Raw genomic sequence first — 26,568 nt, forward strand, 5'->3', positions numbered from 1 at the left:
TTGTTGTCAAATACATTAAGCTTCCAACTAAGCTTCGATATAAACTTGGATCGACTGCTTCTCCAATATCATCCTTGCACAATTTCAAATTTGCATCCATGGGAGTGTTGCAAGGTAAAGCATTTTCCATCCGAAATTTTTTTAGTAAATCATGAGCATACTTTTGTTGTGAAATGACAATTTCTCCTTCATTTTGATTAACTTCAGTTCCGAGAAAGTAGTGGATGAGACCCATATCACTCATCTCGAATTCCTTTTTCATGGAATTCTTAAAATCATCACACAAAAATTTATCATTTCCAGTAAAAAGTAAATCATCAACGTAAAGAGAAACGATGAGAAATTTGCCATACTTGTCTTCTTTGACATAGAGTGCATGCTCATATGGACACCTTCGAAATCCTGTCTTTAGAAAAAAGCTGTCGATACGACTGTACCAAGCTCGTGGAGCTTGCTTCAATCCATACAAGGCTTTTTTCAACTTGTACACTTTTTCTTCTTCTCCCCTTTGCACATAGCCCAAAGGTTGTGCGACAAATATCTCTTCCTTCAAGTGTTCATTCAAAAAAGCGGATTTTACATCCATTTGATAAACTTTCCATCCATTTTGAGCAGCTAATGACAAAATCAATCGAATGGTCTCAATTCTTGTCACAAGGGCAAATATTTCTTCATAATCCACACCATATTCCTGCTTGTAGCCTTTTACAACAAGTCTTGCCTTGTATTTTTCAACATTACCATCTGACTTCAACTTTGTTCTGTACACCCATTTTACTCCAAGAGCTTGTTTGTTTGTCGGAAGCTCCATCAACTCCCATGTTTCATTTCTTCTTATCGCATCAATCTCTTGATCCATTGCAATCTTCCATTTCTCATCTTGGATGGCTTCATCAAAAGTTACAGGATCAACACTAGCAAATAATGCAAAATTAGCAAAATGATCGTCATTAATCCTGTTAGTGGTATTATAAATTTCTTGAATACTCCTCATTCTCCTTGGTGAGATTTCATCATTACTTGTGGAAGATGACGTTGAGGACGAAGATGACTCCACCGCTTGAATTTCTGCTTGCTCTAATTCTTGAGCAACTTCATTTTCATCTATATTAACATGAAATGGACTTCTAGCTTCATCAACGTCGTCATTTCAATTCCATGATTCATCTTCACTGAAAATCACATCTCTTCTGATAATAATTTTTCTTGACACAGGATTATACAATCGATAAGCTTTAGAATTTTCACTATAACCTACCATAATGCATTTTTCAGATTTATCATCAAGCTTGCCTCTTAGCTGATTTGGAATATGAGAATAAGCTATACTCCCAAACACTCTCAAATGACTAACAGATGGTTTCTCACCACACCATGCTTCATAAGGAGTCATACCTGGAACACTCTTTGTTGGAGCTCGATTTAGAATGTAAACAGTACATGCAACAACATCTCCCCAAAATTCGTTTGGCAGATTTTTTTCTTTTAGCATACTTCTCGCCATTTCCATGATTGTTCTATCTTTTTCTCTCTGCAACTCCATTTTTTTTGTGGAGTCATTCGAGCTGTCATTTGATGATGAATTCCTTGCTCCTTGAAAAAATTACCAAAAGCTATATATTCTCCACCACGGTCAGATCTCAAAGTTTTTATCTTGTAACCACTTTGATTTTCAGTAAAAGCTTTGAAGGATTTAAAACATACAAGTGCTTCACTCTTTTCTTTCAAAAAATAAATCCACAACTTTCTACTGAGATCATCGATGAAGGTTATGAAATATCGATTACCTCCATTTGTTGTTGTTCGCATAGGACCACACAAATCTGTATGAATCAACTCGAGAGGTTTAGAGGCTCTCCAAGCTTTTCCAGTTGGAAATGAATCTCGATGATGTTTTGCAAGAATACACATTTCACAAATATTTGTCTCATGGTTGATATTTTGTATACCTCTCACCATATGATTTTTGCACAAATAAGATAGTGATTTGAAGTTTAAGTGACCATATCGAAAATGCCAAAGTCAGGATGGATCCTTCAATATGCTGCTGAAGCAAGATATTTGACCATATGTAAAGTTAAGAGGAAACATCTTATTAGCAGTCATTTTTACCTTGGCAATAAGAACGTCGGCCTGATCTTTGATTGCACATATGTCACCTTCAAATGAAACTTTTAAACCTCGTTGAAGCAGTTGGCCAATACTCAAAAGATTATGCTTTAGACCTGGAACATAGAACACATTTGTAACTCGTTTTGTCCCTTTCTTTGTCTTCACAAGAATATCACCTTGGCCTTTGACTTGTAGTCTGGTATTATCACCAGTCTTCACTTCACTTTGGAAAGATTCATCCAAAGTAACAAATATACTTTTATTTCCTGTCATGTGGTTACTACAACCACTATCAAGATACCATGTAGGCTCTACAACATTGTCTTGAACACTACATGCGAGGAATAGAATGCCTTCATCATTTTTCTTTTGTTCTTTATGCATATTCATGGTGGTATTTCCAACTCCATTTTTTAGTGCCCAACAATCTGCTTAAAAATGACCATACTTTCTGCAATTAAAGCATTGAATTTGAGAGAAATTACCACGACCACCTCCTTGGTTTCTGCCAAAGCCTCTTCCTCTTCCGCTTCCTCTTCCTCGAGATAAAGAAGAGCTTTCTTGTGAATTTTCAGAATTTGCACCGCTTCTATTATCATAGTTTCTTCCACCTCCTCGTCTTCCATGACCACCACGTCTTCCACGTGAACCGCCTCTAATGAAGTTTGCATTTGAAAAGATTCCTCGGGGTTAACATCAAATTGTTTTAATCTTAGCTCATGGGATTGAAGAGAACCCATCAAGCTATTTATAGACAACGTAGATAAGTCTTTCGATTCTTCAATTGCAACGACGATATGCTCAAATTTTCTTGGCATACTTCTAAGAATCTTTTCAACAACTCTTTGATCGCCTACTTCTTCACCATTTGATCTTAAACTATTGACAATTACAAGAATACGATTGAAAAATTCTTCAATAGTTTCAGTTTCTGTCATTTTAATCCAATCAAATTCGGATCTGAGAGCTTGTAACCTTATCATCTTTACCTTATCTTCTCCTTGATAGGTAGATCGTAGAATATCCCAAGCAGCCTTTGCAGAAGTAGCTGTTGAAATTCTCTCGAAAATAAATTCATCAACAGCTTGATAAATGAAGAATAAAGCCTTTTTGTCTTTCTTACGATTTTCTCTTAACTCAACAAGTTGTTGATTTGTGAGCTCACTCTGATTCTCAACTTCAGTGTATCCTCTTTCAACAATATCTCACAATTCTTGAGAGCCATATAACACTTTCATTTGAATACTCCATTGATTAAAATTCTTTCCGCTGAACCTTGGAAGTTGGGGTTGCAACATGTTACCATTTGAAGCCATATCTAACTTGAGCTCTGATACCACTTGTTGGAAACGTAATAGACCCTTACAATACAAATCAAGAAACAAGAGAAGAAGATTGTTCTCTTATTCACACAATTGAGAAGAAAGAACTTGAATAATATTTCTTAAACTTGAATTTCTTACTTTCTTTCTTATTTACAAATGAGAAACCTTACACATATTTATACTAGTAGAAAAGTATATTAAAAGTCATTAACAATAAATATCAATACATGTGACTATTCATATATCAATGTATTTAGTGATTAACTATTCCATGTATCTCACCTATTCATGCATATTTAATAATGCAAATTCATGTATTAAGTTTAGATTAATTTAACTTCAACATTTCGTATCTGTAGCTATAGTAGAAAGCTCAGTATTAAAATATAGGAAAAAAAGACATTTTTGTGTTCTTAGGTAATTTTCTTTTTTTCTTTTCTTTATTCAGCTCATTTCAAGGCAAATTAACAAACACTCCCAAGTTTAATATTACTGTATATGTGTTAACTCTACAACAGCTTCTTAGGAATTTTGAAGATCAATATAATCTTAAGCATATCAACTTATTTTGAGCCTTCAAAACCAAAACTAACCTTCTCCAAAATGTATGGAATCAGAAGCTCTTTTTTTTTTATTCTTTTTATTTATTATTATTATTATTATTTTCTTATTTATTTGTGTGTATATATATTAATGTCACTAAAATGTAAATATTTGGTCAATTTTACCTTTTTTTTCTTTTTAATTTGCCTATTTATAAATCATAAAAGAAATTGGACTTAATTACTAAATATTATTTGAGAATAAATGTGAAGCATTTTTTAAATATAACATAATAAATTAAAATATTTATAAATCATAATAAAATTTTAGATTCTATCGTATTTAGAAAAAGTGTCTATCAATATCTATTGATGTTGATAGATAGTGTCTAAATTGTACAACGGGAGAAAGTTACCATCATACTTTACATATTTTTAGTAGTTTTATTGTAATTTATTTGTGTATGTACTTTGTGTTAAAAAAGTATGGCTTTTTAAAAAATATAACAAGCCAAAAGAGAAAAAGCCCACAATAGAAAATATCAAGAGTGCTAAGTCAACATGCGACTAATTGGCCACATGCGCTCTAAATGATACACGATCGTACTAAATCTAAACTTTTTATATTTAGTCCACGGTTTTGTACCAATATTGTTTAGAGACGATCTAATATCGTTTAGATATGGGAAGACGATTTTGTAGCCAAATATACCAAATATAAAGGAATCTACAACCAAAGATAAAAGATTTAGATACGTAGCTAACTAGTCGTTTAGATTTGGTTACAATCATATAACCAAATCTCTCAATATTTTTTGTTCAACATGATTTTGGTACACGATCTTGAACCAAATAATATTTTACCAAATATAAAGGAATCAACAACCAAAGATAAAAGATTTAGATACGTAGCTAACTAGTCGTTTAGATTTGGTTACAATCGTATAACCAAATCTCTCAATATTTTTTGTTCAACATGATTTTGGTACACGATCTTGAACCAAATAATACTTTACCAAATATAAAGGAATCTACAACCAAAGATAAAAGATTTAGATACGTAGCTAACTAGTCGTTTAGATTTGGTTACAATCGTATAACCAAATCTCTCAATATTTTTTGTTCAACATGATTTTGGTACACGATCTTGAACCAAATAATACTTTGTGAGGTTGAAAAAAGATCATGAATTTTCAAAGAAAAATATATATGTAAGAAAAATTGGAGAACCAAAAAAAGAAGATGAAAAAAAGTGGAAAGTAGATGGAATGGAAAATAAAAATTGAAGAATAAAAGAAAGAATATGTAGCGGAAGAAGTAAGAAATGAGAATCCCACAAAATTCAAAAGTGACAAAGGTAACCCTAAAATATCTCAAAAAGAAAAAAAAAAGAAAGTTATCTTCGTATGTTTTCTTATTTTACTACACAATCGTATCGGATGTTTTGTTATATTTATGAAAAAGATTTATAGGTAAATATTGTGATTTTTAAACAATAAAAATCCCTTGAAAATAGATATGTTTAAATTAGAATCGGAATCTCCAAGATTCTCTTCCAAAATTATTGGCTTCGATTGGATAAAAATTCAACAAACAAAAGTAAATGTCAGTGTCAGCCTTTAGAAAAACAGAAATGACTTGAAAAGGACTGAAGACTGTCCAATGAAATCATATCCCCAAAAAACTAAAATTCATAATTCCCAACTAACCCCATCTCTCTCCTCCTTTCACAAATTCAACTCCGAAACACACACAAAACTATTTCATTACATCTCCAATCTCCATTTTCATCGCCCCACCCACTTAACAAAATCCAATGGACCGCAGTTTTCTTTACAAGGAATTCGCCCCACTCGCCGGAATGATTGCCGCCGAGTGCGCGACCGTCGGCTCAAACACCGTCTACAAAGCCATTTCCGGCCACCAAATCAGCTTCTATGTCTTCACCTTCTACACTTGTCTCGCTGCCGCTCTCATCCTTCTTCCTTTCGCCTTAATCTTCCGCAGGTACTTCCAATTACTCAATCCGATTCGTTTCTCGTTATTTATCGCATTTTACCCTCCTTTTTTTTTGGTTTCTTCAGATCTGGAGTTTTTCCGTCCGAGAAGTTGTCGTTCTTGTTAAGATTGATTAGCTTATCAGCGATGGGGTATGAAATTGTGATTGATTGAGGAATTAGGGTTTTGAAATACTGATTCGTGTGATTGAAATTGATTAAAGAATTGTTTGTGATTGAAGAGTTGGATGTCAACTATTTTCGTATAAAGGATTGGAGTATAGTTCGCCAACGCTTGCTTCCGCCATTAGTAATCTAATTCCAGCTCTTACTTTCATCTTGGCCGTTCTCTTCGGGTATTCTTCTTCTTCCCCTTTTTCTCGAATATATTTCAATTTTATTTACTGAGGACTAATTTTATTTCTTTCTTTACTTATTAAATCATTTGGTAGTTATTATATTTACATATATATATATATATATATATATATATATATATATATATTTATTGATTTCGTATGTGTCACATTTTTGTCCCGGTATTTATTTATTAAGCACGTGTACAGGACACGGCAAAAAATAATTTAAGATTCTTTTTCTTATTTGACACAAAATTATAAAAAATTAAATTAAGACTTTAGTTGATATCGATACGATGCACTAAAACACAAATTAATTATATTTCAATTTTTTATGCAGTTGTGTAAATATTTTTGTCTATTTTGTTCTTTTTTTCCAATATTTTTCTTATATTTATAAATTGATTAGTATTAATATCATTATTATCTAGTCGAGTGGTATATTTGTCTTTTAGAAAGTCAAAGATTACAATCCATTGCTTGTAACCTTTAAATTTTGACTTATTAACATAAAATTATTAGAATCGAATGAAGTTGAATAGTTACTAAAAGTACACTTTCTTTTATCAAGGTTACTAACAAAAGCAATTCTTAAAAAAAAAAAGGAGTTATTCGTTTTCATGTAATAACAAATAATAAATAATAAATTGGTTTGAAATTGATTTTAAAACGTTTGGACAACAATACACACAATTGCTCGAGTTTAAAAGTACTTATTAAACATATTTCTATTTTTACTATTTGTTCTTTTTATATGAATGATTCCAATTTATGTTCAAATGAGCCTAATTTAATTGGTTAATGATTGTTCTGGAAAATTCAAAGTTTTTTTCGAACTTCGGTGTTATTTTTTATTAAGATTCATTCAATTTTAATAATGGTTTTAGTGTTTATATATTTAAGGCTTGTGTTTAAATGATTCCCAAAACTTTAAATTGTGTCAGATAAATTATTTTTTTTAATGTTATTTGTAAAAAAGATTCTAAAGTTTAAATATATCTAATAAGAATTTAATGAACTTTCAATTTTGTCATGTATTAAAATTTTTTTGTTATTAATTGATACATGAAATTTACATTTATTATAGGACTCTGCATTCTCAATTTAGTGTATAATATATGTCTATGAATTTAAGATCTATCGAGCACAAAATTTAGTATGTAGTAAACTTTTATAAATGTGACGATACACACCCTCTTGATTTTGTTGGACAATTATTCTGTAAAATTTATTAGATTTCTTGAACGGTTTCAATTTTGACTCTTTGTTATGATTACTTTAAGAAATTATTCACACATCACTTCCCATTGACCCATATATATTTAAACTTCTTCAAGTGCTAATTTTACTAATAGGCGATTCTAAGAAAATTCTAGTTCATAGTCTAAAATAATTTTCTTTTCAAAGTTTAGGTACAATAATAATGATTTCTTTTGTAATAGAATGCAACTATGGTGCAATTTATTTATTATTTTCTTTAGAAAATAGAAGATGCAAATGGATATACTTACTTGTTGATTCAATTATTATTAATTCATTATTTTAATTAACATAACTTCACTTAGTTTAGTAAAACAGAAAAAGAAATCCATAAATTTGGAATTTATAATCGTTAGTTAGAGAAAAAAAAAAAAAATAGGAGCAAATTGCAAAATAATCAAGTGCATACAACATTTTCTAAAAAAAGTGCAAATCGCAAAAAATACTACTAAAGTATAATTGTACTTAAACTTTCAAAATTAAAAATTAAATCCTCAAATTTATCTAAATTTAAAAATTGGGTCATCAAACTTACATAAATGTAATTGTATTGATCGTATAAGTTTGATAATTTAATTTTTATCATTTGTCAGTTTAATTTTTAAAATTATTGTAAGCTTGGAGTGTTCGATTTTAATACTTTTGAAAGTATACGTTCTCAAATAGTGTGACTGAAAATCTGAGGGGTAAGTACAATTATGATTTTTGTAACTTGTAAAAAAAAAAAAAGAAAAAAACAATTAAAAATTACATTTGTTTTAGATATTTCTTATTAAAAAAGTTACATTTGTTTTCATACAATATTTTAACTATAATTTTCATATTTGTTAGCTGGTTTTTAAAAAAACAATATTTTTTTCCGCTTTTAAAATTTGACTTTGATTTTAAAAACATTTCTTAAAATATAGACAAAAAAAAGTACAAATTAATAGAGGAAAGCAGTGTTTATAATAATGTTAGTTTAAAAAGAAAAAATGAACCATCAACCAAATTGTTGCCTGCCAATAATTTTTCTCAACATTTTTTTGTCCCTACTCTATTATCCACTTTCAAAATAAACATAGATTAAAATTATTTTTTATATAATTTTAATATAAGAGAATAAGTTTTCTCCTAAAAAATATGTGATAAATGAGTTTTCATTATTTAGCAAACACTCCGTAGACATGCATTTTTTAGGTTCCTTTCATAATTATTCTCAATTAACTAAATAAAAGTGAATGCTATTTGTTTTAGTGATTATTAGTACAAACAAATTTAAGAACTAAATGAAAATAAAATTTAAATCTTTTCGTAACTTAGAGTTTACGTAGAAATCAAACTAAAAAGTTAGAGATAATAGAATAGCAATTTAAATCTTAATGATGAAATAGAAACTAGATATAGTATGATTGAACAATTTTTTTTTTTGTTGAAAAAAACATAATCTTTATGTTTCATATTTCTAAAAGATTAGTGTCCATATACATATATGTAGTGGATTAAATTGTCAACTTAAGCATATAGTTAGTTGAATTTGGTTAAGACACTCTCTCTCTTATTGAACTTAAAAAAAAACAAAATCATAAATTTATTGTTGACCAAGAAGTCAAACGTTGAAACCACACCTTTCTTTTGAAAATCGTGTAATTACAATTTCTTTTTAGATATATTTATGGTCTAAAACCCATATAATGTTGGAAATATATACTAAAATTTGGTGTGATTCTTTGTTGGTATAAATAGGATGGAGAAAGTAGCTTTGAGAAGCTCAAGCAGCATAGCCAAGATCGTTGGCTCAACGGTCTCCATAACAGGTGCACTTGTAGTGGTTCTTTATAAAGGTCCAATCATTCTACCAAACCTATTTTCTAGTCCAACAAGATTGAATCTTCCTCCTCCTCCCTTGGGCTCTTCCCAACCAAATTGGATTTTGGGTGGCCTCTGCTTTTTTGTTCAGTACCTTCTCAACTCTTTCTGGTACATTGTTCTGGTAATTTTCCTAACATTTATGCAAACTACTCCCTCTATTCTTGTGCAAAACCTTTGCATATCCTTTCTCTAGGTAATATGTTTGTTTCCGACATGCATTAGACACTCAAGTTCTTGTTAGACACAACTCGTACACTCATTAGTACAGTAGACGTGTGTGATACATAAGTTTTACTAGGTAATTATGAATCCAACCCTAATCACGCACCTCACACATGTTGAATCATGGTTACGCTGGATAATTAGACCCAAGTAGTAAAATAAGACAAAAGTAACGAAAATCTTCTTGTATAAAAGTTACGACAAAAGTAACGAAAACTTTCTTGTATAAAAGTTATATGTATCTAAAAAAGAGGTATATTTTAATGAATTATACGTTGCCTTTGATTTTTAGAAAATAACGTGTCACCATATTTATATAGTATTTTATCTGAGTCTTGTCCATATTTGTATTCCGTAGTCTGATCTATGGGAGACAAATATATTTAGTTAATACAGTAGTAAACGTTTTGTATATGTTCAAATGATGGTTGGAGTTGGTTCTTGAAGTGAGTCAATTCAATATCGACATTTGATAATGAAAACTGACAGTGAATCAAATGTTATTTTACAGACCCAAACATTGAATATGTATCCAGATGAACTAGTTGTGGTGTGTTTATTCTATGTTTTCGAGGTTATAATAGCTGCACCAATATGCCTATTAGCAGAAAGAAACATGAGTGCTTGGAAGCTGAAAAATAGTATGGAAGTGGTTGCTGTTTTAAACTCGGTAAGAAGGGAAATGATTTGAATTTTGGTGAGAGAAATGGAGAGAAGAAGAGAATTAACCGTGTGGTATATGGTCTTAAAATGTGGAATTGTTTTTTGTTTGTTTGTTGGTGTATTGTACTGACAGGGATGTGTAGGTCAATCCTTTGTCTCTGCAATCCATACATGGGGTGTACATGTGAAAGGGCCTGTTTATGTATCAAGTTTCAGGCCACTCTCAATAGCCATTGCTGCTGCTACAGGTGTTATTTTCCTTGGGGATGATCTTCATCTTGGAAGGTACATCGCTCTCTCTCTCTGGCTATGCATTATTATTTTGAGTCCTATTATCAGGTGGGTTTAGGAGGATGAAATGGAATGGGTTTGTAATAGGTTTTAGTTCTAAATCAGTTTTGGATTGAGCGTTTTGGACATAGTTTGCAATACAAAACTCATTCACTTCCACAATTTTTAAACCTAACCCTCGATCCCACCATTTTGACGCTTCACGATTCCATATATTCCTATTTTGTTTTTGATTTCCCACTCATTTTGCCAACATCCTTTTAAGATTCCTAGTAATCTACCAAAAGGATTTGTAGCTTATTGACTAAGTGGGCAGTTGTGCCACTAGTCATAGGTTCGATCCATTTGGTACAGAAAAAGAAGAAAGAAGAAAGATTCCTAGTTAATCTTGATTACCATTTTAGCCTCTCAAATAGCTTTGGAGTTCAACAAGGACTTATTTGGGTCTCATAATGGAATAAGATTATAATGTAATGTGACCCAAAACTTATGTGTAGATTGAGCATTTTAGTTGTTGATTTGTACTGTCAAACTCATTTGTTTGATTTCTCACGCATTCCAAAATTCATCATTTCCAATAATCATGATTACATTCTAACACCTCTCAAATTTCTAGTAATTCTAACTACTTCAGCCTTCCAACAACCCCCAAGTACCCACATGCGAGAGTACACTCTTTTTCTTCCGTAAGAAACCAAACTTTTGTTGTGGAGAGTATAAAAACACAACCTACAAGGAGGGACTCCAATCCAAATGAAATCAAATATCTATTTTAGTTCTTGATTTTTGTTATTTGTGGAAGGATAGCAACTCAAATTGTTTAATAATTAAAAATAATGTGGAAAGTATTTATCGACATAATTAGAGTATTTTTGGAAAATATTATTATTGAAAATATTATTCTTATATATTCTTTCCTTTGGTATCTTTTAATTTGGGTATATATAGGGTTTAATATTTGATTATTATCAATGAAATACCAATATTCCATACAACCTAACAGTATTGAATTGTTAACGAATGTTTTGATTGTGGCAGTATAATTGGAGCAACGATAATAGCAAGTGGGTTTTACTCTATAATGTGGGGGAAAATTAAAGAAGAGGACTTGAAGGGACAGGATGATTTCTCAAACTTGGAATCTTCATCCAAAGATAAAGTTCCATTGTTGAAAAGCTGTAAAGTTCAAGCTGACTAACCCATTTTTGTGAATATAAATGAAAACACTACTGTAAGTTTTTCAATTTTTGGTTCTTTTGGGAATTGAATCATCATGTATTCAATTGTAGATAGCATAGGCATTCAACCAATATTCTGTCATGTAGAGTAAGTTTTGTGTATATTATTGTTTCTTATAAGTTTAAAGAAAGCCATTCCATATCAGTAGTATATTTATTTTAAATTTTCAATCTTCCTTTTTGTTATTATCTTAGTCATTATTCCATATATAATAATGTATGCTTTCAATTGTTTGATTGTAGAAACTCTAAAATAGAAAATAATAGCAAAATCACCCACCAACTCGAAAACCCAAAGAAAGCAGCAAGTGGATGAGTCAGAATGAGATGACACAGAATGGAACCTCTTACTTGAAAGATGAAAAAAACATGAGAATAATACACAAAAAGTGGGTGTTTGATCTATTGGATGAAGTTGATACATTAGAATTTGTAAATTATATGTGTTTGATGTGTAGAGTTGTAAAATTGGATTTTCTCGATTATAATTTACTGCTAAACCTGAGAATAAACATGCAAACTTCAATTATAATTTACTGCTAAACCTGAGTTATGTATGCCAACTTAAAATGTTAGTGGGCTAAACAGTTCCGTTGATTTAATATACAAATTCAACCACACCCATCCTTTAAAACAAGAGTTACAAAGTACTATTCTCACACCACAAAGCGTAGGATTCCTTAGAAAGAATAGCCACAAACCACATTATGGTAATTAATAAATACAAAAGAACTTTTCACCAAAAAAAAAAAATTGTTTTTAGTTTTTTTTTAAAAATTAAATCTATAATCACTACTTATACCTTCAAATTTCTGCTATGTTAACTTATAGTTAAGAAAGATACAAATTATTGTAAAAATAGAAAGGAAATAAGACTTCATTTTCAAAAAATCTAAAAAAAAAGAAAAAGAAAAAAGCAAAATAGATAACAAATCCTGCCTTAGTAAAATGCTTTCCATGTTAAGTTTTTGTGGCATTTCGAGAATGAAGACAAATATTTTATCTAAAAGAAATTTATTTAGCTCAACTTCAAGGTTGAAAATTCGATTCAACCATCGGTTGTAAAAAAGGAAAAAAAATTATTCAAATCTTTTCAATTAAACTTTTGTAATGCTTATATATTTTATGGGAGTGAAAGATTTCACCCAATTAAAACATTCAATAAAAAGCAACTACTAGCTAAATGAAAAACATATAGATGTGATCACATTTTGAAGTCCCACATTTAATTTGTTCATATCTCACAAACTCATTATTATTCCATAGAATTGAAAAAATATATACAATAATGATGAACATAAAATCATCTATTAATATTTTAAAATAAGTTAATTATAATTATATCATATTAGTGATATTATGTTATTTATTATTATTTTTGTGTCTAACATTTACTACTATACAGTAAAAATGTTGATTTAGTCGTTAGGTATGAAAATGTGAAAATATTGATAAAAATATTCACATATTGACAAAACAAAGTTAACGTGATATGAGAGTGAATATAATTTTCATCCCTTAAATTACATTGAGTTTTATCGTGAGATAAGTTCTACTTATTTTTCTTATTTAAAATTTTTTAATTACTTGTTCGATAGAAGTGATAAAAAGAGGATGAATGTAATCTCGACATGGATCCGAAAACATCTTTTTTCATTAAATAATTATAGGACTTATAAAAGAAAGAAAAAAGGAAGAAGTTGCTAGGAAAAGTTTCTATTGACCAAATAATTAAACAAAGACCAAATACTTTTCCTCCCAATAACACAGGAAACCCACAAAAAGAAAGGAAAAAAAAGTGAGATCAGAAAAATGGAGAGGAAGTTGTTTTATAAAGAATTGGTGCCATTCGCCGCCATGGTTGCGGCGGAGTGCGCCACCGTCGGCTCCAACACCGGCTTCAAAGCCGCCACAGCTCGAGGCCTCAGCTACTATGTCTTCACCCTCTACGTTTGCATCGTCGCCGCCGCCGCCCTCATCCCTTTCGCCTTCTTCTTCCATAAGTAACTATTCACTCCTCTACCTGATCTTCTTCTATTATTTCCATCTCTCTCTAATTTACAACATACACTTCTATTTCCTCAATTTCCCCTCTCATTATTAATCCCTTCCAACCCCTCTCTCTTTCAGGTCCGCAGAGCTTCCTCCCAACAAGATTTTCTTCTTTTTCCAGATCGTTTGCCTCTCTGCACTCGGGTACCTACAACTGATCTTTTCATCTCAACTCCTCTAAATTTACCATATGCATAACTTATCAACTTAAACTACGTAGGCTTTCTTGTCACTTGCTTGGAAACAAAGGACTTGAGTATAGCTCACCAACTCTTTCATCCGCCATTAGCAACTTAATTCCAGCTTTCACTTTCATGTTGGCTGTCTCTTTTAGGTAAGGTTATTCTTTTAGGTAAGATTTAAACTTATTTGTTTCTTGTTTAAATTCAATTCTTTAATTATTTTTTTAACATCATCATATATAAACATAATATCGATTTTCTTTATATTTACTAGTTTTGAAAATTTTCTACTTCTTATAATTGATCTTTGTTGTTCAGATGGATCATAAGCTTATGGTCCTATCAGAAAAATTACGAGAAAAATGGGTGTTCAAAAGTATTTTGTGGATAAGCTTCTTAGTTCTTTCCCTATCATAATATCTGAATAAAATCCAACACCTTTAAATAAGTGTTCAACAACCTTATTTTCTCCAAAATAGAAATAAAAATAAAAAGTAAAATCAATATTTTTACTATTTGATCATATTTTTTTAAAACAAATTATTTTACAAATTGTTACTAAATTTTTCTAAAGTAATTTGATTTGTTTAGAAGTAATGGTTAAAAGTAGATAGTATACATATAACAATTACTTCTAAACAAATCAAATTACTTAGAAAAATTTAAAATTAAAATCAAAATCAAAACTTTTTTAAAGAAGAAAAAAATAAAACTTTAGATTTCATTGATTTATATATAATTGCTTAATTATATGTTCATGGATTTTTAAAATTGTAAAAAGATTGAAAAGAGGCAGATTATAAAACTTATAATAATTTGATATTAACAGATAAAACACCAAAAACTACATGGTCATAGCAAAAAGAAAATACTAAAATGTTAAACATTCTACTTATTTTATTGGTTAATTATAAGATATTGATGGGTTGTGCTATTGAATTTCCCCTTTTCTAATATTTATGCCTTTAAACTTAAATTTCGTTTTTTTTTTCGTAGTCTTTTTTATGTTATTGGCCGGCAATTTTCATTGTTTGATATCTTAGTTCGTTTTTTTGTTTTATATCTAATAGATAAAGTTTAAATTAATCTCACGTTATCTTCGATTTGGAGTATAATTTAATAGTTAATTGATATTTTTATTTGATTTCATAGTCTTCTCAATTATTGAACTCCAAAAAATATTTGATTATTTTATCTAAATATTATATACTTTCAAACATCGTGGAGTAGATTTGACATATCAATGAGTAGTGATTTTACATGATATCTAAGTATATAATATATCTTTTGTGTTACATGTGGATATTTATATAATAGTAATAACTAGATGTAGTCAAGCACCTAATTCCTATAGTCCTCTTTTTTTTTTTTATCATCAAAAAATTTTTAAAAAAATATACATAAATTATAATTTTGTTATTAAAATAATGTTCAAAATGTTGAAGTAGTAAATGGCTTATGATATTTCCATACCAAATGACTCGTCGGATGATGATGATGATAACTATACCCGATGTGACTTTCTTTTCCTCTTTTGAAAAAGACGGTTAGTATGATTTTATGGTCGTAATTGAAAGTTTGTATCTACATGAATGTGGTATCAACATTTGACATGAACAACAAATCAATAGGTGCAACAAAATATTATAAATAGATATGTTAACTTGGATTAAAATCATAAAATGTTTATTTATTATTTTAAAATTAGTTTGTGAATTTTTTGTTTTTATGTTTTTTTAGAAATATCTATCGATATTGAAATTTTATTGACATTCCATAGAAATTTCGGTAAAATAAAAACATCGATATTTCTGTCGATTTTGTTGTTTTAAACCTTAACACGTGGACTTCAATCTTTTTTACATTTGTATTTCACTATCATAATTTCATGAAATTATTGATGCCAATAAATACTTTTGAAATAACTATGAAACAAAATATCAAATATTATTTAAATTAAACATGAATGTAATTAGAATTACTAAAAACTTGAAGGATGTTGGAATGGATGACATGACAAAAATAGAACTGTGAAGCATGAATACAGTAGGGAATAGATTGGATTGAAAACTATGAGAACAAAATAAGTTTTTTTGTGATAAATTGGCCCAAAAACGTTAGATAATCAAAGAGATAGTTATAGATATAATAATTAGATTCAAAATATGGGCATATATAGCAACGTGTTAAAAAATTGTAAATATAACAAAATTTATCAAATTATATAAACGATTATCACTTATAGACTATATTGAATATATTTGTCTTTCACTGATAGGTCATAAAAGTTTACGAAGGATAGAAATTTATCATTGATAGACTTTGTTATATTTGTAATTTTCTTAAAATGTTGTAATATACTTGATTATTATTCATAAAATTGCTACCTATTATAATTATCTTAAATCAAAACATGGTTTTTTGTTTACATTACTTTATAGTCTCATTAAATTACTGGTGTCCAAATACCCCCTACACTTTTTTTTAAAAAAAGTTAATATATATCTATTTATATTATATTCACCTTACTAACATTTTTTATATATTTCATAACATTTTGACCATAGAATAAAAATATGGATTCACATTTTGTGTCTTTACTAAGTCTAATGAAATGTAGGAATATCAAGATGTGTAGCCTTTACCTAGCTAATCACTTTTGAGTAATAACTTCTTAGAATCACATTTATGTATGGATAGGATGGAGAAGATAGATTTGAAGAGAAGCAGCAGCATAGTGAAAATAGTTGGGTCAGCAGCGTCCATATCAGGTGCTTTGGTAGTGGTTTTGTACAAAGGCCCAATTGTGATATCAAACCCATATTCTCCCCGCCCAAAACAATTGGGCCTTCTCTATCCAAATCCCCCTTTGGACTCTTCACATCCTCAGCCCAATTGGATCATGGGCGGCCTTTGCTTTGTTTTTCAGTACCTTTGCAATTCCTTTTGGTACATTCTTCAGGTAACTCTACTTCTCTAAAACAACCTCTCTCAAAAAAGTTCTTTTTTTTACATTATATAATATACTTTTATAATTAAATTTATAAATATCTCTTAGAGCCTCTAAAGCTTTGCTCTATGTGAATGTTATCGTATTTGTCTAATAGTTATTTTGACATGATTAATGACAGACCCAAATCATAAAAGTATACCCAGATGAGATAAGTGTGGTGGCAGTATACTTTGTTATTCAAGCACTTTTAACAGCCATAGTTTGTTTGATAGCAGAAACAGATATGAATGCTTGGAAGCTAACAAATCCACTCCTTTTTCTTCTCATTCTCTACTCGGTAAAGTTATTTTAGTATATATCCTAATTTATTATTATTTTTATATTATATAACTAATTAATTAACCTAAATACATACATTTTATGTGTATATATATATAGGGTTTGATAGGGCAGTGTTTTGTGGCTGGTATACACACATGGGGACTAAACGTGAAGGGTCCTGTTTATGTTTCTAGTTTTAGGCCTTTGTCCATTGTCATTGCTGCTGCTATGGGTGCCATTCTTCTTGGTGATGATCTTCATCTTGGAAGGTACCCCCCTCAACTATTTTCTCTCATCTATTTACTTCTTAAATTTTGAAATAGGGTTCCTCGTTGTAATGCGACCAAAAAACCGTATATAAGTGAGGACAACTATCTATACTATAAGACTCTTTGGGATGGTACAAAAAACAAGGAACAATTTGATACCATTGTGGAGATATTTGAGGGGTTTGTTGTCCTAATCCTCGATAATTTAGTTATTAATCATGTATTAACCTAATAGTATTATAGCAAATACTTACCTAGTTTATAGATACATGTAGGTTGAATTTACTAAGACAAACTAGATTAACAAATTTTTAAAATCGGTGTTAATCGTCATTGATAGATTTTGATTGATAGATTTTGAAATTTTGCTATATTTGTATGCATTTTGAGCAGTTTTATTAATTACAACTATGTTAATTTCTTTCTTTTATTTTGACTAATTAAATTTATATGTTATGTCAAATTAACCAACGTTTAATTGATATGAAAAAGATACATACAACATCACAATACAATGTTAAATATTTAAATAACAATCATGAACATTGAATTAGAATCAATGTGAATGCTAGAGATTTCAAAACAAATCATAAAAATTAATGATCCAAAATATATTGTCGTTAAGCAAAAGCTTGAGCTACATCTTTGAACTTTGATTAATAATAATTTTTCTATCTAGTTTTATGTTTTTGTCTTGGTAAAAGATCGTGTCCCAACGATAAGTTGAAGTTATGCTCATGTTGACTTGTCTAGAATGTTTGATGTATATAATGTGTGTTATATATATTCATGTGCCTAATTTATAGCATCATCATAGCTTAAATTATCAAAACCAACACAACTAAATAGAAAGGTCCAATTATCATACTAATGATGAATGATTCATATCCCATTTATAAGGTTGATAAATGTTTATGCAGTATAATTGGAGCAATCATAATATCAATTGGATTTTATGGCATATTATGGGGAAAAGCAAAAGAAGAAGATTTGAAAGGCTTAGAAGATGTTTGTGGGTTGGAATCTTCATCAAAAGCTCCATTGTTGCAATATTATAAACTTGAAGAAGCATAATTTTTAAACTTGAGCATAAGTTGATGCCTTCAATTTCAATTCCATTATTCATTTTGAACTATGAGTCTATATTTCAAAAAAAAAAAAAAAATAGTCTATGGTGGTGAAAACATATTGGGAATTTATTCACATGCCCAAATATGTGAATGTAATTAATTATATAAATTCAATTTAGTTTGTCTATTTTATTGTATTTTTTTAATCCTCCCAAATTAAAATTAATATGCTTTGGATTGGAATATATATGTTTTACTTCCCACCCCATCCACCCATTACCAATGTGTGTTTTGTTTATTGAAATAACTTTTTGTTGAACTTTAATTTCTCCCAGTATAATTTATAATAGTATGAAAAATCAAATAGAAGCAGTAAAGGTTAAGCGAATTAACCCGTTTTTGTGAATACTAGTAAATAATGCGTGCAATGCACTGCAAAAACACGAAAAAATTATAATTATAATTTAACTTTATAAAATTGAAAGAGTCATTTCAATATTTTTATATTTATATCCTTTTTATATCCACTTCGTAATGACATAATGATTAGAAAATGAATAGTAAATTTAGAAATATCATATTATACTATCTCAAAATATATTTTTTATTTTAATTTTAATTTAAAATGAAATTGTATTTTTTAATGTAAATGTGAAATTGAACATTTCAACCATATAGGTATATATGCACCGTTACTATGAAAACAAAGTATTCAATAAAATAAATATCATAATTATAATATAATTTCATTTTTTTACTAAAAAAATATCATTAGTTTAATCATTAATTAGTACTTGAACAACTTAATTCCTATTATATCTTAATTTTTAATGATTTTGTAAATAAAAAATTGAATGAAAGACTTTAACCATTTCTTTCTTTACACATTTTATTACCTCTACGTATAATTAATAAATTTCAACAATATTTACATTGTTTGAACAAAATCAAAGTATAAGTCACTCGACCATTTCACTAATAAAATAGTTTTAATAAGAAAAATTAAATGAAGAAAAAATACATGAGCATGATTCACATGGTTACATTAAAAGAAATAAACGACAAATCTAAAATAAACGTTAAATACGAGTTTTTATTACATCACAAGAGAGAAAAAGGGGACAAGTTGGCACAGAAAGTTTCTATTCTCCACATAAATAAATAAAACCAACGCTTTCCTCCCAATTACACACCAAAACCACAAAAAGAAAGGGAAAGAAATGGATCAGAGGAGGTTGTTTTATAAAGAATTGGTGCCATTCGCTGCCATGGTTGCGGCGGAGTGTGCCACCGTTGGCTCCAACACCGGCTTCAAAGCCGCCACAGCTCGAGGCCTCAGCTACTATGTCTTCACCCTCTACGTTTGCATCGTCGCCGCCGCCGCCCTCATCCCTTTCGCCTTCTTCTTCCATAAGTAACTACAACTACTCACTCCCCTACCTGATCTTCTTCCATTATTTCATCTCTCTCTAATTTACAACATAAACTTATATTTCCTCAATTTCCCCTCTCACTATTAATCCCTTTCAGGTCGGCAGAGCTTCCTCCCAACAAGATTTCCTTCTTTTTCCAGATCGTTTGCCTCTCTGCACTTGGGTACCTACAACTCTTTTCATCTCAACTCCCTCTGAATTTACCATAACTTATCAACTAATTAAACTCTCGCAGGCTTTCTTGTCAGTTGCTTGGAAACAAAGGACTTGAGTATAGCTCACCGACTCTATCATCCGCCATTAGCAACTTAATTCCAGCTTTCACTTTCATGTTGGCTGTCTTTTTTAGGTAATTTCTTTTTTTCTCTCTTTTTAACAAAATAATAAAGATTTAAACTTCTTGTTTCTTGTTTAAATTAAATTCTTTATTTTATTTTTTTTAAACATCATATACAAATATAATTTATTTTTATAATGTGTTTTAGAAATTGGGCTTTACTTTTTTTTTTTTTTTTTGAAAATTTTCTACTTCTTATAATTGATATTTGTTGTTCAGATGGATCATAAGCTTATGGTTCTATCAGAAATTATGAGAAAAATGGGTATTCAAAAGTATTTTGTGAATAAGCTTCTTTCCCTATCATAATATCTAAATAAAATCCAACTCCTTCCAATGGATAAGAATCCAGGGGTCCTACAATCTTATTTTCTCCAAAATAAATCAAACACAAATAAAAGTAAAATCAATAATTTGATTTTGTTTTCTTTTTGTTGAAAGGAATAATTGAAAGTTAGGCAAAGTAATGATATTAACATTTTTAGGATAAAGTATTAGTCGTTGAATCTTTAGATATTGTGTATTTAATAGATGTCTTTACACTTAGATTCATAACTATTTAATCATTTTTTTAGAACAAATTGTTACTATATATATATATATATATATATATATATATAATTTTATTTTCCTTTGTTATCTACTTTTAACAATTACTTTTAGAAAAATCAAATTACTTAAAAATAATATAAAATAAAAACCAAAACTTTTTTAAAGAAGAAAAAATAAAACTTTAAATTTCATTGATTTATATATAATTGCTTAATTATATGTTCATGGATTTTTAAAATTGTAAAAAGATAGAAAAGAGGCAGATTATAAAAACTAATAATTTGATATTAAAAAATAAAACACCAAAAACTACATGGTCATAGAAAAAAAATATATATTAAAATGTTATTCATTCCACTTATTTTTATTGGTAAACTATAAGATATTAATGGGTTGTGCTATTGAATTTCTCCTTTTCTAATATTTATGCCTTCAAACTTAAATTTCGTTTTTTCTTAATCTTGATTATTTTATTGGCCGGCAATTATCATTGGTGATTAGTTGAATATGTTTTTTCTAATTTTTTTTTTTTTTTTATGAAAAATAAGTGATGACTTTTGTTTTATATTTAATAGATAAATTTCTCACGTTTTTCTTTTAATTGTAGATAAAATTATTAATTAATATTTTTTTTATTTGATTCTTTGGTTTTCTCAATTATTGAACTAAAAGAAATATTTGATTACTTTACTTAAATATTATAGCTTCAAACATTATGGTGTAGTTTAGATGGCCCAGAGATCAATTCCTATAAACTATTATTGTATTGCTTTTCCATTTAGATTTGACATATTAACAACTAGGTTTCAGTCAAGTCCTATACTCCTTTTTTCTTTAATTCACCCAAATATAAACAAATATTTAATAAATATTTCTTTGGGTTAACTTACGTAAACCTAAACAAAAGTCAAAATATTTACGGTCCATATAATAAAAAGACAAAAGCTTATGAAGTCAACAAAGTATTTTCATAATTTCAGCTTTGCCCCTACGTCATTTCTCTTTCTTCTTCTTCCTTCTTTGCTATATCTTCTCTTTCATATTTTCTTTCTTCTATTTTTAAATGATTTATTCTTCTATGTAAATCTAATATTTCATAATCATTTTTGATAAAATTCTTTTAAACTACTTTATCTTTCTCATATTCGAGAATATCAAGATCGTTTAAATATCATTTAGACATGATAAACGATCGTTTACCATGGTCAACATGATCGTTTAAATTTATAGCTCTTTTCTCATCATTTAAAAAGAACTTTGATATGATCTAAATCATCGTTTACCATAATTAACACAATCGTTTAAATTTGAAACTTTTCTCCAACGTTAAAAAGAATAACATGATTGTATATTATGATCTAAACCATTTGTTTAAATTGTAGTACACAATCTTTTAGAAGAATATTACTCACAGCACATGTGGCCAATTAATCGTGTGTTGACCATTATTTTTTGTATTTCTTATTGTAGGCCCGTGAACCTTTTCCGTTTTCGAAATTGTTTTATAAAGTGTAAATATTTTAACAGTTTGTTATATTTTCTAAAAAGAAAATTTGCAGCACAATTTCACTTAGAGCTTTCTTGATTACGTAAAAGAGGAGTGCAACAAAGTTTTTTTTTATATTATATTGTACTAAATTATCGGATTTGGATTTACTAAAAAAACATTTTAAAAAACTAATTTATATTTAATTACTTGTTGGAAAAACATTTAAAATAAACAATAAAGTTATTTGTGAAAAATTCACTATATTTATGTAATATAAAAAAATATTTACGTTTCATACAAAATGTTTTTATTCTACGAAATATAAATATCTCAATTTCTTTTTTACTTTGAAAGTAAATCTTTTGATACCAAAAATTAATAATATACATAAATTATTGATTTGGGTATTAAAATAATGTTGAAAATGTTGAATTATTAAATGCATTGTGATATTTTCATACCTAATGACTTCTCGGATGATGATGATGATGATGAGGAGAACAACAATGATAATAAATAACCAAACGTAACTTTTCTTTTTCTCGTGTTGGTATGACTTCATGACCGACCATAATCAAATTTTGTATGTGGACCATACCATTGAATTTAAATGGGATTTTGGTATTTACAAGTTTTATTCCTGAGTCATGCTTTACATGATGAACCAATTTTACGATATGATAAAACAACAAAATATCACTAATATGAATAATAGATACGCTAACTTATCTTAAAATCACAAAAAAAAATTTATTCTTTTTAAATTTTCTTTTTTATCTTTTCTTAAAATATCTATCAATATTGAAAATTTATTGATATTCTATAGTAATTTCGGTAAAAATAAAGGCATCGGTATTTCGTCTGTCGATTTTGTTGTTTTGAACCACGATGTGGACGTCGATATTTCAAACATGAATATAATTAAAATTACTTAAAATTTGAAGGATCTTGAAATAGACGAGAAATGAATGACATGACAAAAATGAAATTGTGAAACATGAAAACAGTAGAGAATATATTGGATTGAAAACTATGAGAATGAAATGAGTTTTTTTTTATGATAAATTAGACCCAAAACGTTAAATCAAAAATATAATTGTAAATATAACAATTAGATTCAAGATATTCAAAATATCAGTTAATATAGACCATGTTAAAAATATTTATCTATAACTAATAGATCATAAGAGTCTATCAACGATAAAAATTTATCATTGATAGACTTTGCAGTATTTTTAATTTTTTAAAAAATGTTGTTATATACTTCATTATTATTCACATAATTATTTTACAATCTCATTACAATACGGTATCCATAGCCCCTTACACTTTTCTAAAAACAAGGTTAATATAACTTTATTTATACTATATTTACATTTGTAGTTTGTTTTTTATATTTCACAACATTTTTACCATAGAATAGAAACATGGATTCATCTTTTTTGTCCTTATAAAATGTAATGAAATGTAGGAATATCAATTCTTAGAATCACATTTATGTATGGATAGGATGGAAAAGATAGATTTGAAAAGAAGCAGCAGCATAGTGAAAATAGTTGGGTCAGCAGTGTCCATATCAGGTGCTTTGGTAGTGGTTTTGTACAAAGGCCCAATTGTGATATCAAACCCATATTCTCCCCGCCCAAAACAATTGGGCCTTCTCTATCCAAATCCCCCTTTGGACTCTTCACATCCACAGCCCAATTGGATCATGGGCGGCCTTTGCTTTGTCTTTCAGTACCTTTGCAATTCCTTTTGGTACATTCTTCAGGTAACTCTACTTCTCTAAAACAACCTCTCTCAAAAAAGTTCTTTTTTTTACATTATATAATATACTTTTATAATTAAATTTATAAATATCTCTTAGAGCCTCTAAAGCTTTGCTCTATGTGAATGTTATCGTATTTGTCTAATAGTTATTTTGACATGATTAATGACAGACCCAAATCATAAAAGTATACCCAGATGAGATAAGTGTGGTGGCAGTATATTATCTTATTCAAGCACTTTTGACTGCCCCAATTTGTTTGATAGCAGAAACAGATATGAATGCTTGGAAGCTAACAAATCCACTCATTTTTCTTTTCATTTTCAACTCGGTAACTTATTTTACTATATATCTTAATTTATTCTTTTTTTTTATATTGTAATTAATTAATATATATATATATGTATGTAGGGTTTGATGGGGCAGTCTTTCGTGGCTGCTATACACACATGGGGACTAAACTTGAAGGGCCCTGTTTACGTTTCTAGTTTTAGGCCATTGTCCATCGCCATTGCTGCTGCTATGGGTGCCATTCTTCTTGGTGATGATCTTCATCTTGGAAGGTACCCCTCAACTATTTCCTTATCTACTAATTTCTCTTAAATTTTGAAATTGGGTTCCACGTAATTTACATTATTAATTATTTATTAACCTAATCATATATTGATATGTGACATACCTGGTTTATAGATAAATGTTGGTTGAATTGACTAAGACAAATTATTAAAATGTATAAAGTAAAAGTCTCTTGGGATAACTATCCCTTTCTTCATTTTTACAATGACTCGCTTAAGAGATAGTTGAATTCTTAGTTAAATTCTAAAATGAAAAGCAAGTTTTTAAGTTTATTTTTCAAAAACCGAAAAAAAAAAAGAAAACAAATAATTACCGAATGAAACCAATATTTATATTATTATGTCCATTTATGGGGTAAAAAATGAGTATCGTACCGTTGTTTTCAAATATAGTAAAATAAACTAAAATATTTATAAGATCTAACAAAATTCTAAAATTTATAATGTTTATCATCGATATATTCTAAAATTTTGTTATATTTGTAAATATTTTTAGCAATTTTATCATTTACAATTATGTCAATTTTTTTTCTTTATATTAACTAAGTTTATATGCCGTGTCAAATCAACCAACATTTAATTTAAGAAAGTCGATACGAAGAAGTTACATATACCATCGTAATTCAATGTTGAAAATTTAAATAACACAGTCACGAACGTTGAGTTAGAATAAATGTGAACACACTAAAGATTTCAAAACAAATCAAAAGATTTAATGATCCAAAATATATTGTAATTAAGTAAAACCTTCAAATACATCTTTGAACTTTGAATAACAATGATCGTTCTACCTTGTTTTATGTTTTTGTTTTGGTAAAGGATCGTACCAGTTGAAGTTATAGTCATGATGGCCTGTATAAAATGTTTGATATATGAAATGTGTGTGCGTTATATATTCGTGTATCTAACTTATAAGCAGAAACTTCGCTCAAATTGTCAACACAATTATCATGTCGATGATGAATAGTTCAATCTCATTTACTACTATCATAAATGTTTATGCAGTATAATTGGAGCAATCATAATATCAATTGGATTTTATGGCATATTGTGGGGAAAAGCAAAAGAAGAAGAATTGAAAGGCTTAGAAGATGCTTGTGGATTGGAATCTTCATCTAAAGCTCCATTGTTGCAATATTATAAACTTGAAGAAGCATAATTTTTAAACTTGATCATAAATTGATGCCTTCAATTTCAATTCCATTATTCATTTTGAACTATGAGTCTATATTTCAAAAAAAAGAAATTAGTCTATGGTGAAAACATATTGGGAATTTATTTACGTGCCCAATATGTGAATGTAATTAATTATATCAATTCAATTTAATTTGTCTATTATATTGTATTTTTTGAATCCTCCCAAATTAAAATTAATATAATTTAGATTAGAATAATATTTTTTTTTACTTCCCACCCCACCCACCCATTACCAATTTGCATTTTGTTGAACTTTAATTTCTCCTAATTTAATTTATAATTAGCATATAATTTTCCTAATTTATAAAATTTAACAAAACTTTATAAAAGAAAGGGTTTGACAAAACATTTATTGAAAAAAACATAATATAACCATATAAAATCTACCTAGTATGTAATAGTATCTTGGTGTGTTTTCAAATTTTCATACTATATATACCACTAAAATTTTTCTTCCTGACAATAACAAAATCAAACCTTCAATGGGATAAACTAGAGTCAAACCATTAA

At 28.7% G+C, this 26,568-nt stretch overlaps 2 protein-coding genes across 4 annotated transcripts; both read left to right on the forward strand.

The window, feature by feature from the left end:
- The first annotated feature begins 5,669 nt into the window (after window positions 1-5,669).
- LOC103487067 (WAT1-related protein At5g40230-like) lies at window positions 5,670-12,031 on the forward strand. The gene is made up of 7 exons (XM_008445264.3): window positions 5,670-5,986; window positions 6,064-6,129; window positions 6,219-6,332; window positions 9,321-9,567; window positions 10,180-10,338; window positions 10,465-10,616; window positions 11,661-12,031. The coding sequence occupies exons 1-7, from the start codon at window positions 5,796-5,798 to the stop codon at window positions 11,818-11,820; spliced, it is 1,089 nt and encodes a 362-aa protein (XP_008443486.2). The 5' UTR covers window positions 5,670-5,795; the 3' UTR covers window positions 11,821-12,031.
- Window positions 12,032-13,565: 1,534 nt separating this feature from the next.
- LOC103487122 (WAT1-related protein At4g15540-like) lies at window positions 13,566-26,199 on the forward strand. Of its 3 annotated transcripts, none has more exons than XM_051083885.1 (7): window positions 13,566-13,863; window positions 13,991-14,056; window positions 14,133-14,246; window positions 16,795-17,056; window positions 17,226-17,384; window positions 17,486-17,637; window positions 18,558-18,897. In XM_051083885.1, the coding sequence occupies exons 1-7, from the start codon at window positions 13,673-13,675 to the stop codon at window positions 18,709-18,711; spliced, it is 1,098 nt and encodes a 365-aa protein (XP_050939842.1). In that variant the 5' UTR covers window positions 13,566-13,672; the 3' UTR covers window positions 18,712-18,897. The 3 variants fall into 3 exon arrangements, with proteins under 3 accessions (XP_050939842.1, XP_050939841.1, XP_050939840.1); XM_051083884.1 differs by lacking the exons at window positions 13,991-14,056; window positions 14,133-14,246; window positions 16,795-17,056; ... (1 more) ...; window positions 17,486-17,637; window positions 18,558-18,897 and adding exons at window positions 20,238-20,303; window positions 20,376-20,489; window positions 24,028-24,289; ... (1 more) ...; window positions 24,698-24,849; window positions 25,867-26,199 and having other exon boundaries at window positions 13,586-13,863; XM_051083883.1 differs by lacking the exons at window positions 13,566-13,863; window positions 13,991-14,056; window positions 14,133-14,246; ... (2 more) ...; window positions 17,486-17,637; window positions 18,558-18,897 and adding exons at window positions 19,827-20,121; window positions 20,238-20,303; window positions 20,376-20,489; ... (2 more) ...; window positions 24,698-24,849; window positions 25,867-26,199.
- Window positions 26,200-26,568: the final 369 nt, after the last annotated feature.

Source organism: Cucumis melo, chromosome 4 (genome assembly GCF_025177605.1).
Source record: "Cucumis melo cultivar AY chromosome 4, USDA_Cmelo_AY_1.0, whole genome shotgun sequence".
In the NCBI taxonomy this organism is placed as follows: Eukaryota; Viridiplantae; Streptophyta; class Magnoliopsida; order Cucurbitales; family Cucurbitaceae; genus Cucumis; species Cucumis melo.

Coding starts and splice junctions, on each gene's coding strand:
- LOC103487122 (XM_051083883.1), top strand. CDS start 19,928: ATGGATCAGAGGAGGTTGTTTTATAAAGAATTGGTGCCATTCGCTGCC. Junction 20,122..20,237: donor TTCGCCTTCTTCTTCCATAA/GTAACTACAACT, acceptor AATCCCTTTCAG/GTCGGCAGAGCTTCCTCCCA. Junction 24,290..24,458: donor CCTTTTGGTACATTCTTCAG/GTAACTCTACTT, acceptor GATTAATGACAG/ACCCAAATCATAAAAGTATA.
- LOC103487067 (XM_008445264.3), top strand. CDS start 5,796: ATGGACCGCAGTTTTCTTTACAAGGAATTCGCCCCACTCGCCGGAATG. Junction 6,130..6,218: donor ATTAGCTTATCAGCGATGGG/GTATGAAATTGT, acceptor TTGTGATTGAAG/AGTTGGATGTCAACTATTTT. Junction 9,568..10,179: donor CTTTCTGGTACATTGTTCTG/GTAATTTTCCTA, acceptor GTTATTTTACAG/ACCCAAACATTGAATATGTA.